Below are 14631 nucleotides of genomic sequence, written 5' to 3'. Positions count from 1 at the left end.
CACCATTCCACCTTCTGTTTCTGTTAATTTGACTACTCTAAGTAGCTCACAAGTTTCCCAAGAGGTACTAGTGGTAAGGAACCCACCTGCCAATGCAGGAGACACGAGAGACTCGGGTTTGATCTCTGGATTAAGAAGATCCCCTAAAGGAGGGCATGGCAACCCACTCCAGTATTCTTGCATGGACAATCCCATGGACAGTGGAGCCTGGCGGGCTACAGTCCATAGGGTCACAGAGTCAGACATGACTGAAGCAACTGAGCACACAACACACACACACACACACATGTAGCTCACACAAATGGAAACACACACTACTTGTCCTTTTATGTCTGGATGATTTTATTCAGCATTATGTCTTCAAGATTGATCCATGAGATTTAATATTCCCATTTTACAGATATGATTATCCTCCCCCGCCCCTTTACAGAGGCTGTGGCTCAGGGAACCAAATGAGAGCACCCAAAATGCAGAGTTGGAATGATGTTTCATTCCAACTGGCTAGCTTTTATAATTCCCAGGAGAAATCAGCATTAATCCATGTGCCTAGGCCTATGCGGCAATTGAAGACTAATTTCCTCTGTGTTGTTTTTCCTTTGAGAATATTTTTACTCTTTTTCTCATTTCCCACTCCTCCCCCCTCAGGGATTCCTCTAAACATTTCCAGCCCACCCAGTCCCAGTTTTTTTTTTTTTTTTTTCTCCCCAGAGCTCATTAACTCCTATTCTTTTGGGTCCAAGGGGCCCCTGTCTGGAGATGCTCCTGCTTGGGTTTCATCTGAATGCGCTCAGCCTTGCTTGAGTCTCTGTTTACACCTCTCACCCCTCCGCCCACCCTGGGGCAGTTATGAGCCTGTTTCCTTCCAAAGCAATTAGTGCAAGGAGGCCAGCCGACTCGGTGTTAATGCTGTTTCATTAAGTGGGAGCAATCCTAATGATAATAAAATGGCACATTTAACATTCAAACATTGAACAGGGTTTCTGAGCGAGTGTGTCTCTCTCTTCCTTTCTGGTAGAACAGCTCCATCTTCATAAAGACCTGACAATACACCTTAATGAGAGACTGGGGAGCCGAGCGTCTTTATGAGAGGAGAGAGCCAGACAAAGAATCCAGAGAAAGAGGGTGTGGTGCGTTGAGGGGATAAAGACCCTAAGGAGTCCTGGGGTAATGGATTCTGTGGTGCTAATTCAGACAATTAAATTCTGTAAGAAATAAGGTCACATGGAAAATAAAGCCCGCCACAGGCTTTCATGCAAGGCAGTCATTTACTTATCTGTTTGTTCAACACTTTTTTTTTTTTCAACAAACATTTGCTGTGCACCCACGACGAGCCACATTTTGTGGGGGTTCGTGATAGAGGATGGCTCTAGTTTTATGAAAAGGAGCTCCACGGGCATGAATGGTCTACAGACTATCTTGTTTACCCTCCCCTAGGCAACTTTCATCAGATCTATCCAAAATTCAACAAATGCCCCCGTGAAGAGAATTTTAATAGCTGTTTTGGTCTCCTGAGCCGGTCCTTATGCCCCTTCCTTACTGAGACATCCACCTCCAAGGTCCTTGGCACTCTGTGATTGTAGAATATCTGATTGAACTGAAGCAAAAAAGTGGTGTGTGATTGGGGAGTTGGCCAGAGAAAGAAGGTACGTTCAATCAGCCGGTGTTTATGGGGGACTGAAGAGAGTCACGAGGAAAGGATAGCCTCCCACAGCCTTTTTCTTCCTCTTACATGTCTTTCCCAGCTTTATTTCCAACTCCTGGGCACAGAAGGGGAGCTGCTGGCCAGGGGGTCAAAGGTGGGCTTTGCCCAGGCTGGGAAAGCGGCTGATTCGAAAAGGTGTCAAGTCATAGGATGGCGTTAATTTCATGCTTAATTCGTACAGGATCTTCCCCACGACAGGGGACAACTTGAACCCATGCCCTAGGGAAAGGAGAACAGGTGGTCAGGCATCCTCATAGACAGGGGCTGGGCTCCCTGGAAGTCCCCTACACAGTCCCCAGACAGGGTTAACCTTCCCACCGGTCGCACCCCAAAGGCAGAAGTTGCCTCCCACCATGAGCACCCCTTATTCTCTGATAGCCCCGTTCAGCCCCCTTATACACGCACAATCTGGACTTTGGCCCTCCTCTATCAGCTTAAAGCATGAAAAACACCATTCTGTCTTGCACCGAGGTCAGCTTTAAGGCACCCCATCTTCCCTCGCTCAGGCTCACCAGAGAATCCAGCACCAATGACAATGTTGTCGTACTTTGGGTGTCTATCAAGAACGAAGTGCCCATCGGGGGTGTTCTAGAAAGAAACAATCACACCTGTGTCCTTTGAGGATAGAGGGAGGAAGAAGAGCTGCAGGCTCAGAAGGGAGGAGACTCGGCTGGATTTCTTTCCAGAAAGAATGGGAACAGGACACAGGCGTGCTTTCTGCATGCCAGTGCCCTGGGGTACGCAGGTCTTGATCATTTGTCCATCTGTCTCTTCTCGTACAGAGCTATGAACACAGTAGGTGCTCAGTTAATGTGTGTAAACTAACTTCAGCCAAGACGCCTCGGGCCCTGGTGACATCTGTCTCTTCTCTTTGTCCCCAAGGCCTGCTCAACTAGAACATCTTGCCAAAAACTCTTTTAGAGTTCTTCTGGGAAACACAGTGAAGGACTGCCAGACGTAAGCCTAGTTTCCTAATGAAAAGGAATATGAATAACCTCTAATGGGCCCTCTCGGGTGGAGGCGAGACGACCCTCAGAAATAAGCTCATTTGTTTCAAGTCACATTCTATGTCAGGGGTCAGGCCGAGTCTGGCCCAAGCTGCGCAAGGCCGGTCTGCGCCATCACCCTGCTCCCAGGGCCGCGGGAGGGCCTGGCCCGGCTGCCCACACACTTACCGTGTACATGCAATGCTCCATCACAGCAGGCTCGGGCTGCAGGTCAGGTAAGTGATCTCTGACAAAACCGCTCAGGATGTGGACATCTTGGATGTCTGAGAAAGCTGCTGGGCAGTCCCGCTCCTCGGGATCTGCATTGTTGCCGTGGTGATAGCAGACCTGGCTCCCAATCAAAGCGGTTTGAGCTGGGAGGCCCCGGCTTCCTGCACACCACCCCCAGCCCGGCAGGAGATGGGGGGGCCAGGTTGTACACCGGAGGCACCCCAGCCATCACCCCAGCCTTCCGCACTCCTGTCAGATGCTTTTTGTTGCCATACAAGGTTGCCTAGCCCTCCGTTCCCCTGCTAACCCTCTGTTTGCAAAGGAAGGGCTCCTTTTGCTGGGCCCCAGGACAGCTGGGAGTCTCGTGCGGCACATACTGAATGGTGAAGTTGGTTCCTGCTGCTGCTCACTGGGGTCTGAGGGAGCTCATTGAGAGGGAAGTTAGGGTAGCCGCCCCAAATCTGCATGGGACCCTGTTAGCCTTCTCTGGGCCTCTCCCCTCACCTTCATCAGCCCTGGGTACTCTCTGGAGGGCAGCCCGTAGATGTGGTGAGGAGCCAGGCTGAGGCCCAGGCCCATGAAACACGGAAAGGCCTGGGACACACTGTAGCTTCCAGGAACCTTCTCTTGCCAGTAACACACGTTGATCCGCAGGGTCTTGGAGCAGGAAGAGAAAGTGGGAAATGAAAAGGAGAGCATTCTGGGGTCCTCCAGATGCCCCGCTCAACTCACCCATCTTTGTTGCACTCAGTTCTCGTGTCATTTACATGTGATATTATGTTGTGTGCGTGTGTGCTAAGTTGTTTCAGTCGTGTCCGATTCTGCGACCCCATGGACCATAGCCCCCCAGGATTCTCTGTCCATGGGATTCTCCAGGCAAGAATATTGGAGTGGGTTGCCATTTCCTTCCCTAGGGAATCTTTCCAACCCAGGGATCAAACCTGCATCTCCTGAGTCTTCTGCATTGGTAGGCTGATTCTTTACCACTGCACCACCTGGGAAGTCCCAAGGCCTTTATATATATCATTTAATTTAATTCTCCAACAGCCCTAGTCCCCATTTTACAGGCTATACAATTGAGGTTCAGTGAGGTGAATGAACTTGCCCAAAGTCATCCACTAACACATGGCAGGTGGCAGATTCAAGCTCAAGTCCCTCTAGGTCCAACTTTTCTTAAGCACAACCTCCCAGGCTTCCAGGTCCCTTTACCTGGAGAGGTAGCTCAGCTCCCAAGGGACGGAGGAGCCGGTTGGTCCAAGGACCTGCCGTGATGATCAAGCTCTTGGCTTGGTAGCTCCTGGAGGTAGTTTTCACCATGACTGGTAGCCCTGATTTTATCTCCACTACCTTCTCTCCATCATGCACTATGCCACCTAGCTGTCGAATTGCATCCTGAAAGGGCAGAACAGGGAAGGAAGAATCAGTTTTATATGTGGTTCACCCTGGTGGACAAAGAATCCTTCACTGAGGGCAGAAAAGAGAGGGCAGACTCTAGACCTCCTCACCCATATTGTCCAGGCCTAATAGGATATCTAAAATCGCCCTGCCCCCATAGTCAAGACTAGAAGCAGCAGGGCAAAGGCGCTCATCCGGCCGGAGGTCAGGGGATGGCTGATGGGGACCCAGGATGCCCAGAGCAGGAGCTGTGTGGCCCCTAACGATGCACCATGTCACCTGGAGGGCTCTGAGTGCCTTGTCGGCATAGAGAACTCCTCCGGACACCTCCAAGAGCCCCACTTCTCCCCTGGCCAACCGAATATTGGGGAAACGTTGCTTCAGTTCCTCAGATGAAAGACACTGGTGCTCCACTCCCTGCCTCGACAAAGTAGCCTGGATTATCTTTAATTCTGGGTTCTCCTTCATTCCCAGCAGCAGTAGTCCAGTCTGCCTGTTAAAAAGAAAAAAAGAGCCCTACGTGAGAGTTTGTGCCTGGGCCCTTCCTTCTCTGTCATTCTTCAGCAAGGGTCCGGGGCCAGGCATCTGGGAAGTCCTGGCCTCACATTCAGAAAGCAGGCAGAGACATCTCTGTTCCGTTGGGAGAGTCCCAGTGTTGAGCTGGTGTCCAGCCCGTCCCTCAGTCTGCCCTTGGCTGTCACTGTTGGTTTGCTTGTCCCTCCATCTTCCCTCCTCAGGATCCACCCTGCCCTTGAGGATAGAGATCCTAAGTCCTCTTTTACTGTCACACCTAGAAGGTGGTAAAGGTTGAATGAATGTGATAAGATTTCTTCCCCTCCCTCCAGTTCCCTGACCCTACTCACTGTTTTGATCTCTGTTCTTCAGAGATCAAGGGGACAACAGAGGATGAGATGGTTGGATGGCATCACCGACTCAATGGACTTGAGTTTGAGCAAGCTCTGGGAGATGGTGAAGGACAGGGAAGCCTGGTGTGCTGCAGTCCATGGGGTCTCAAAGAGTTGGACACAATTGAGCAACTGAACAACAACGACTTTATCTCTTTTCCCTTCCCCAACCCCTTGCTGTTTCTTTTCACTGTCCCTTTTCCGTGGTGTATCATGGTTTATCCCTTCCTGTGTGTCTATCTCTTGGTTCCTTCTCAGGCTGCTTGTTTTGTGGAAAGGGTCCTAAGTTGGGGGTTTTGGCTCTAGGTCCAGTCCTGGCATCCTCTCTGTGACCTTGCTCTGATTGCTCGCTGAGCCAACCCCCAGATTCCTCCTCTGTAATGCATGGCTGTTGGACTCTCAGAGGTTTCACATCAGAGAGGGTGTAGAAGTGGCCTGGATCTTTTTTTTTTTTTTTTGCTTGTCATAATACCTGGGGGTTGCCACTCACATTTGGTGGGCAGGGGCCAGGGATATTAAACCTGGAAAGTTCAGGAAAATCCCACCCAAATGCCAACAGTGCCCTCATGCAGAAACCCCAGTAGACAGCCTCTTAGGGCTCCAGGAATTAATTCAGTGATTCGGTGATTGTGTTTCTCCCTGTACATCCCTGTATGCTTCTTACTCTGAGTGAAAGCCGTTTCTGTTTAATGCTTTCCACCTCTCTGTCACCAGAGATCAGAGCTGCCTTTTTGTGGAAACTGATAAAAACAATAGAAGGGTCACTTTGGCCCTTGGGACCACTCCTGTAGTCCCTGTCGGTTCCAGCAGCCACAGTGACAAGCATCAGCCTGACACATCCCCCAGGTACTGTATATAAAGCTCGTAATAGCCTATAATGGAGTCTCATGGATATTACATGCTTCCAAATCCCACATTATCTGGTTGGGGGGATTAAAGAGAAGATTGGGAGGGGGTAGGGACACAGCGGGCCCTGGGGCCGGTGTCAGTACACAGAGCCTCGCAGTGTGCCCAATCCATTTGCCATGGCCCCCGCCTACTCAGCATCCACCACTGATGAGAAAGCACTGAGCGCCTCTGCCTCTTCAAAGCTCAGCAGAGGGAAGATGCTGTAGAAATCCCCACCTGTCAGCAGACAGTCCTTTTCCTGTGGCCCCAGAAGGACTTCAGATTGGGTTTCAGGTAATGAAAACTCGCCTAGTAAACTCCTTGGTCAACAAGAAAAAGAAGCCACCCAAGCACACATTCTTGAGCCCTTTGTACCCCATGAAGCTGTGGCTGGCTACAATTCTGCTCAAGTCCTGGCTTCATTCTCACCTGAGCAGTCATAATATCAGATCCCTGACCCGGAAATTCCCGAGCAGCATATTTTAACCTCTGCCTGCAACGTACCAGCCTTGGTCTCTTGTATATTCTGAGATTTACTTTCCCTTCATTTTACCCTCCTTTTCTTCCTCCCTTCTTGCCTTCCTTTCTTTTTTCCTTCCTTCCTTCCTTGAAATAAGAACTCCTCTTACAGGAATGTACTGCATGGAGGAAATGAACTCATGCCAAGGCAATGGGCAAATCTGTCAAATTATGAAATACTGAGTGATGTTCTAATTCCCAAGCCGTCCTGTGGTGGCTGAAGCGGGAGCACCCCATCCCTAGGAGTAATCAGCGAGCTGATTCTGCCGGTGAATGTAATTGTGCCGATTGTAATCATTTTGCTCCAGCTCTCTGCCCCTGTGGCATTTATTTCTTAGCCCAGATATTGATCTAACAGTGGGAAATTTTCCGTCTGAATTTGTGGTGCCGGACCCTCCCCTAGTCCGAAGATGCGTTTGGGAAATTCTCATTTTCCGTGGATCACAGCTGAGCTATTTGGCCCGAGGGAAACCATGCACTGCTGGAGAAATGCCTTGGATTGGAGAAAGATTTTTTGACCATTATGAGCAAATCGGAAATAAATGTAAAACACTGCCTGGAAATGCAAAGGCCTGTCATTATGGGAGATAGGTGAGAGTCTCCTGTGGGAAATGTTTAGAGAATTGGAAATCAGTCAATCAAAACCGGGATTGGAGAACGGGCTTTTTCTCCCCCAGTATGAAGATAGATGACTTCCACGGGCAGATTGAAAATCATTTAAGTGCTTATTTTCTTAATGGCTTTTCCTAGATCCCAATAAACAGTCTGCTCATTCTGCATCAATTTCTCACCCCCATGCTCTGGACATCCCCTTTTCTCTTTTTCTGCTCAGACCCTGGCTACCAAGTTTGGGGAGGAAGAGGGTGAGAAGGGACAAAGATCTCACAGGCCCCCCCCCCCCCCAAAAAAAAAGAAAGACCAGGAAATGAGTAGTCAGGGAGTAGTCAGGGCTGGTCTAGAAAGACAGCACCTTGAAGTGAGGCTGGGTGCCAGGGAACTCTGAAAACAGTTCAGCTCCGAAGTCACAGGACACCATCAACTGAGTGCTGAGAATTTGGTGCTAAACTGTGCCTTCCTCCCAACCCTAGCTGGATCCAGTGCTATGAAGAGATTCCTCCCAGCAGCCTGTTGACTTCTGTGTGTGTATGTGGGTGTGTGTGTTAGTTGCTCAATCATGTCCAACTCTTTGCAACTCCATGGACTGTGACCTGCCAGGATCTGCCCATGGAATTCTGCAGGGAAGAATACTGGAGTGGGTAGCCATTCCCTTCTCCAGGGGATCTTCCTGACCCAGGGATCAAACCTGAGTCTCTCGCATTGCAGGCAGATTCTTTACTGTTTGAGCCACCAGCGAAGCCCTTGACTTCTCTGTGGCCCTATTAAAGCCTTAGACGTGATAGAGGGAGTTGGTGATGAGGGATTTTTACCAGTTACTACAATAGGACAGGAGGCAGGATGGAGCTGGGAGGAATTGGGAGGGGCAGACAGCTCTCCGTGCATCTGCCATCTCCCATTCCAAGCTCCAGCTTCCCCCTCTCTGGGTGAGAAGTGCCAGGCAAGCCAGCTCTGAGAGTCACCTTGGGAAAGCAACTCCGATAGGACTTGGTAATGGCTGCTGTCTTTGTTGGTTTTCGAGGAGCTCCTGGTGTTTCATCTTCAGCTCAGTGGGCCGAGGTGGAATTGGTTAACAAAGACTGCTCCAGGGAGGGGATGTGGCTGACAAGCCAGACACTTCTCAGACACAGGAAGCAGCAGCTGCGGAGGGGGCCACCAGGTTCTACCAGCAGCTGTACTGCCTACGGCTGTGATCTTGTCTGATATTGTCAGCTAAGCAGGGGCAGCCGGGGTCAGGAGCTAGATAGTAGGACTCAAAGGGAGAAGGTGGGGGCAGGAAAGAGATGGGCCACAGAGCTGGGATTTGCTCTGGGTATCAGCATCCTGGCTGTACACATCACAAAAGACTCAGACCTTGTGATCTGACACATGTGTCATTGTCTGTTCCCGGAATATATGCAAATATCCAGAGCCCACCTATATTCAGTATGCCACTGTCACTGGAAGTGGCAGAGCAGAATGAAAAGAATTGGACAACCACCTTAACTCTCAATTCTTGAAGGCTTTTTTAAAAAAATCATCATCAAATATCAAATATCAAAATCATCATCAAATATTAAGTCAATATATTTGTATCTATCAGTTCAATTATGATATTGTGCTGGTTCTTCCAGAAGAACTTAGGAGAATAAGAACCACACGGCTGATGAATCATTTAGAAAATCAGAATTAGGAACAAAAGCTCAAGGAATTGGAATGGGAAGTATCTGTTCTGTGGCTCCGAGTAAAAGAACTAAATAAACTTGTGTGCCTGAGTAAATTAGGTTGGCCATAAGGAAAGAATTGTTAATAATAACAACACAATAATAAAACCTAGCACTATACAGAACTTTAAAGATTTTTCAAAGAACATTCACTTCACTCTTCATTTTCTGTAAGTGGGGCTTCAAAGCATAGGGAGAGTCTTTTTTGGGGGGAAAGCAGAGAGAAAGTCTTTTAAGATGGGCTAGGATATGTCCAGGGCCTCACACGTGGCTCACTGGTACAGAATATGCCTGCCAATGCAGGAGACCCAGGTTCGATCCCTGGGTCAGAAGATCCCCTGGAGAAGGAAATGGCAACCTACTTCAATACTCTTGCCTGGGAAATCCCATGGACAGAGGAGCCTGATGGGCTACAGTCCATGGGGTCAGAAAGAGTCAGACACGACTGAGGCATGAGCACATGTACACACATATAGCAATCTTTGACCTGGGATAATTTAGGCATAAACTTGTATGGAGGCAAGAGATGGACAAGGTAACCAGTCTGTGGTATTTCCTAAATCAATCAATCAATTCAGTCGCTCAGTCATGTCTGACTCTTTGTGACCCCATGGACTGCAGCACAACAGGCTTCCTTTCAACTCCCTGAGCTTCCTCAAACTCTTATCCTTTGAGTTGGTGATGCCATCCAACAGCCTCATCCTCTGTCATCCCCTAAATCAGGAGCCAGCAAGATATGACCCAGGGGCTATATCAGGTCTGCCACCTGTTTTTGCCTATTCCACAGCCGAGATGGTTTTCATGTTTTTAAATGGTTGATGAAAAGCAAAAGAATATTTCATGAGATGAAAATTATGTAAAGTTTCAGTATCCATAAATAAAGTTTTATTGGAACCTAGCCGTGGTCATTTGTTTTCATATTATGGTGGCTCAGATGGTAGAGAATCAGCCTGAAGTGCAGGAGACCCAGGTTCAATCCTGGATCAGGAAGATCCCCTGGAGAAGGGAATGGCAACCCACTCCGGTATTCTTGCCTGGAGAATTCCATGGACAGAGGAGCCTGGCAGACTATGTGGGGTCACAGAGTCGGACAGCTCTTAGCGACTTTCACTTTAACTTTATTCGTGGCTGTTTTCACAATGGCAGAGTTGAGTAACTGGCAGAATTGAATCGCTGCAAAAGAGACCATATGGCCGGCAATGCCTGCAAAACTTACTATATGGCCATTCACAGAAAGTTTGCCAAACTCTGCTCTAGACTAAACGTTGAGTAATTCTATGAACTGCACTACTGGTTAAGATCTTGACTGGTCAGTAGCAACCCTCTCATAAGTTTGTGGGGAGAATTAAATGAGTTAACATGGATCAAGTACTTTTAGAACAGCCTTAGTTTCCTTTTTATTTTTTTCTGGCTGAACAGCATACAAGATCTTCCCTGACGAGGGATCAAACCTGTGTCCCCTGCATTGGGAACGCACAGAGTCTTAGCCATTGGACCCCCAGGGAAGTCCCAGCTTCTTATCATAAGCACTAAAACATGCAGTGATGATGATGATGATGGTGATTTGTCAGGTACCATTCTAAACCCTTTACATACTTATCCTCACAACAGAACTAGGAAATAGATATTATTACCTCTATTTTGCTGATGAGAAAACTGAGTCTCACAGGGGTTAGACAGCTTGCTCCAAACCACACAGTTAAATATGTCAGAGTGAGCTGATATCTAGAGCCAGGCCTGCCTTATTCCAAACCTCTTCCAAATTCCTGCCTTCCTGCCAAAGAGGATTGTGAGATCATGAGTCTCCTATCCAAGGGTCCCTTTCCCTCTCTCCAGTAGCCTTCCCCTTGATGTCCATGCTTCCTGCATCCCATCTGCCTCCTCCTGCATTTCTTCCCCTCCTTGCTCAATGGAGATAGATCGCAGCTGACCCAGAATAATTGGAAGGAAATGCCATATATTCAAAGGTGCTAGGCATAGTGCCAAGTATTTCATAAGAGTCTCGTTTAATCCTCACAAAGCCCTAGAAGAGAAAATGAGGTGAAGAGAGGTACAGAAACTTTTCCAAGGTCACACAGCTGGTCAGAGGTAGAGCACAAAGTCAAATTCAAGCCTGTCTGACTCCAGAGTTGTCTCCCCTCTGAAAGATTCCACTTTCCAAACATCTCTCAGTTGCCTCCTTGTCTTCTGGGATGAAGTGTGCCCTCTAAGACCTCGGCAGGTCTTTCAGCACAAGATACTCAGCAGTATTCACAGATGGCTGACAGAGAGGGGGGTCCCTTTGCCAGGCCACCCCTCAGCAAGACATGCTCCTTTATTTGGGTGCTGGGTGCATTAGCTGCCTCTGGAATCAATCTGTAATTAGCTGCCCTAGCTGTATTTGCATAATGGATTTCACTTTGTTCTTAAGTTAATGGTGTTTTTGCAACAGAACAGTAACCTCTTGGTTCCTGGCCATTAAAATAACTGCCACCCTGTAGGGTAGAGCAGTGGTTCTGTAGGAAGTTCAGTTAAGAGCCTTAGAGAAGGTGGGAGGATGATACGACGGGTGGTAAAACTTCTCTTTGCCTCCTGGGTTGTCGCCTTCTTCCCCATGAGTATTTGAAAGGTCGTGGATGGGGGACGGATCTTAAGGGTCAGAAAAGACATGGGAGCAACAGGCTCCTATGGAAATAGCTGTAGGCTCCCTCCATGGCAAGCAGTGCAGCCTGAGGAGCTTCGCCATTTGTTCCCATGGGAGGAGGTATGCAGAGAAAAATGAAATGGATTTATATGGTTTGTTCTAGGGGTGAGGACCCAGTATGAAAAGTTGTGATACTAGTAGGAACATAAAGAATCAAGCAGAGGGACTTCCTCTGCTTGGTCCAATGGTTGAGAATCCACCTTGCAATCCCGGAGTCATGAGTTTGATCCCTGGTTGAGGAACTAAGATCCTACATGCCAGGGAGCAACTAAATCCATGCACCAAAACTACTGAGCCTGCGTGCCTCAACTAGAGAGTCCACGTGCCGCAAAGAACAACACAAGATCCCATATGATGCAACTAAGACCCAACACAGCTGAATAAATAATTATTTTTTTTAATTAAAAATAATCAAGCAGAATTCTCCTCCTCTATTTCAATCCCTGCCCCGACAGGGTTTCTGTCAGCTCCCACTGTCTTTCCAACAGCTTTCCCCAAACAACCTCTGCAAGCCTTGGACACATGGTCTGAACCCAGCCCTGGAACTCAGAGCCTGGCTGGAGCCAGCTGGACCCGTGGGGGGATCATGATGACAGCAAGCAGAATGCCTCCATGTGTCTAATACCTCCGAGACCTTGTGTGTCCCTTGTTGCACATCAAAAGTGTTCCTGGCACCACCCCCTCTCATGGTAAAAGCACCCCCAGGTGCCAAGCCCCAGGATTCAAGGAATTCTCCCCCACCAACCCAACCTGTATAATTGGGTTCCCGCCTCATGCTCCAGCTGGGCCCACAGGGAGTAGCACTCAGCCATCATCTGGGTGTAGAAATCTTCTGGGTATGCCCTTCGGATGATCCGGCTCTGCCCATGGGAGCTTCCTCGGGAGTGCGGGAGAAAGAACTGGAGAGGGAGAGCAAGAGACAGCTGCAGCTGACACCCCTCCCCTTTAGGAGCCAGCTCATCCTGTGCTGTCAACAAGGAGCACTTATCCTTCAAATATTTCCATACAGTCTCCCTTTATGGCCAAGTACTGACTTGGCTTCAGAAGAGAAGTTCTTCAGTAGTTCTAACTCATGCCTCCTTTTTGCTAACATCATTCGCATCCCAAAGTCCCTCTGTGAGTTAGTCTTCAGTCATCCTGTTGGAACCTCCATTTAGACTCTTGGAGAAGCAGAATTAGAAAGATGCTTTGAGATCTTTCTAGTCTAGGCTCCTCATTTTATGGACAAGGAAACTGATGCTGACTCTTTCTCTGTAGTTCAGATTGCTCAGGACAAGGGATCTATCTTGGGATTTAACAAGAGACGGAGTGTTTCCTGCGAGGTTGGACCAGGAATCCCTCAGGCTTTGAGAAAACTGATCGAGAAATGAAGAAGGTTTCCAACTAATCTAGTTCATTACCAAGAAGAGAAACCAAAAGCATCCTGGATAGATGCAGGTAGAATGGGAAGGTGGAAAGCTTGGGAAGGTGGGCTGGGTGGACCTGCCCTGGGAAGGACCCTGTGGATACACAGGGCCTACCTACATGTGCAGTGGCCAGTAGATTGCACTTCATGGGGTCACTTTTTTATAAGGAAAAAAAACAAACCTAAGTCTCATTTCCTGTGTATCAAACAAGGAGACTGCTATTATCCAGAGGTGACAGAAGAAAACAGAAGCCTCTGCTGGGTTGCAGGGTAAGGGGCCAGAAATATGCCAAGACAAACCCTGCCTCCTAGGCGGACTAATCAGCCTTTGCCTCCAGGCAGAATTACCTCTACTTAAGGTTACCCAAAGCAGAACTGATTACTTTTCTGGGCCAGAGCAGCCATTTTGGCACAGAGGATCCTGGGTAGATAGAAGGTAGAGCATGGGGCCTGGGACGCTTCTTGGTCAAGGACAGGATCTGGGAGGCAGCAAAAGGAGGAAATGTGCCTAGAAACCCAAAGTAGGTCTTAGGGAGGGTGGAACTGTCTTTGCATTGTCATGAAACACACCAGACTGCTAAGCTTCACACTGCACAGAATTTGTGATGACCAGGCCCTTTGATTTGTGATGATCAGGTCCTCCACCCCACTGTCTGCTGGCTCCAGAAAACCCTCTGGGGGTTGGGGGAGAGGAGAAAGGGACCGTCCCTGAGGTCAGGAGTGCAGAGGGGACCAGGTACCTGCTCCAGCAGGAGGACTTTCTTGCTGTGTTTGGCCAGGTGGTACGCCGTGAAGCAGCCCTGGATGCCTGCCCCGATCACAATGGCGTCATAGAGCTCCCTCTGAGCAGCCATCCTGCCCGCTGAATTAGCCCTACAGCCTCAGAGACCACACAGACCTCAGAGACCAGAGAGGGCCGGCGGAGGCAGGCTCCAGACTCAAGGAGGAGGAGTAAAGCAAAGTCCAATCTGGTCAGCATTCCCACAGTCCCCTGGGCCCTGGCCTTCGCCCCACTCCTCCCAACCCCCAAAGCCTGGCACGGGGCTCGGTCCCCGCCTCCCCTGCAAAGCAGAGCCGGGGAGTCTGATTTGTGAGGTTTAGCCCGGCTCAGCTGCCAGCCTCACCCCTTGCATCCCTCTAGCTTTCTATTCTTGGCTCAATTATTGTCATGCAAATGGACTCCTTCCTATGCCACCTTCCTGTCTCATTACGATCTTTGTCTCAGGACTCCGGCCCTGGAATTTCAATGCCTCCCAGACCCAGCCGGGCACTGGGACTGCTGCCTCCCCCTGCTGTCTTCCCACTCTCCAGCCTGATTTCCTTTGGAGACTCTAGAGGGCCCGGCTGAGAACTTGGCACGATGCCCAGGGTAAGACCCACCTCCCTGGTGGGTGGTGAGGTCAGGGGGTAGGCTCAGGGGCCAATTGGGAGGGCAGGTTTGTGATTATGAAATTATTCTCAGCGTGTCTGACTTGTGTCTTTTAAAAAGGAGAAGGGGAAATGATCCTGAACAAATGGAAAGGACAGAGTAAAAGGAAGAGCTTTCTCTGGAGACACAGAAGGGGACCAGGCACTAGCCTAGGACGTGAGGGGCCCTGG

General features: G+C 49.1%; 1 protein-coding gene across 1 annotated transcript; it reads right to left on the bottom strand.

Annotated features, from left to right (window-relative positions):
• Window positions 1-324: 324 nt before the first annotated feature.
• Window positions 325-13965, bottom strand: PIPOX (pipecolic acid and sarcosine oxidase). The gene is given in 8 exon segments (NM_001014878.2): window positions 325-1921; window positions 2215-2290; window positions 2878-3036; window positions 3424-3576; window positions 4129-4311; window positions 4594-4807; window positions 12378-12526; window positions 13773-13965. Coding segments are annotated over 8 exon segments (1179 nt in total). The 5' UTR covers window positions 13887-13965; the 3' UTR covers window positions 325-1790.
• Window positions 13966-14631: the final 666 nt, after the last annotated feature.

This window comes from Bos taurus, chromosome 19, assembly GCF_002263795.3.
Source record: "Bos taurus isolate L1 Dominette 01449 registration number 42190680 breed Hereford chromosome 19, ARS-UCD2.0, whole genome shotgun sequence".
Lineage (NCBI taxonomy): Eukaryota > Metazoa > Chordata > Mammalia > Artiodactyla > Bovidae > Bos > Bos taurus.
The sequence above is the reverse complement of the archived record's forward strand: the minus strand, read 5'-3'. Positions and strand labels throughout refer to the sequence as shown.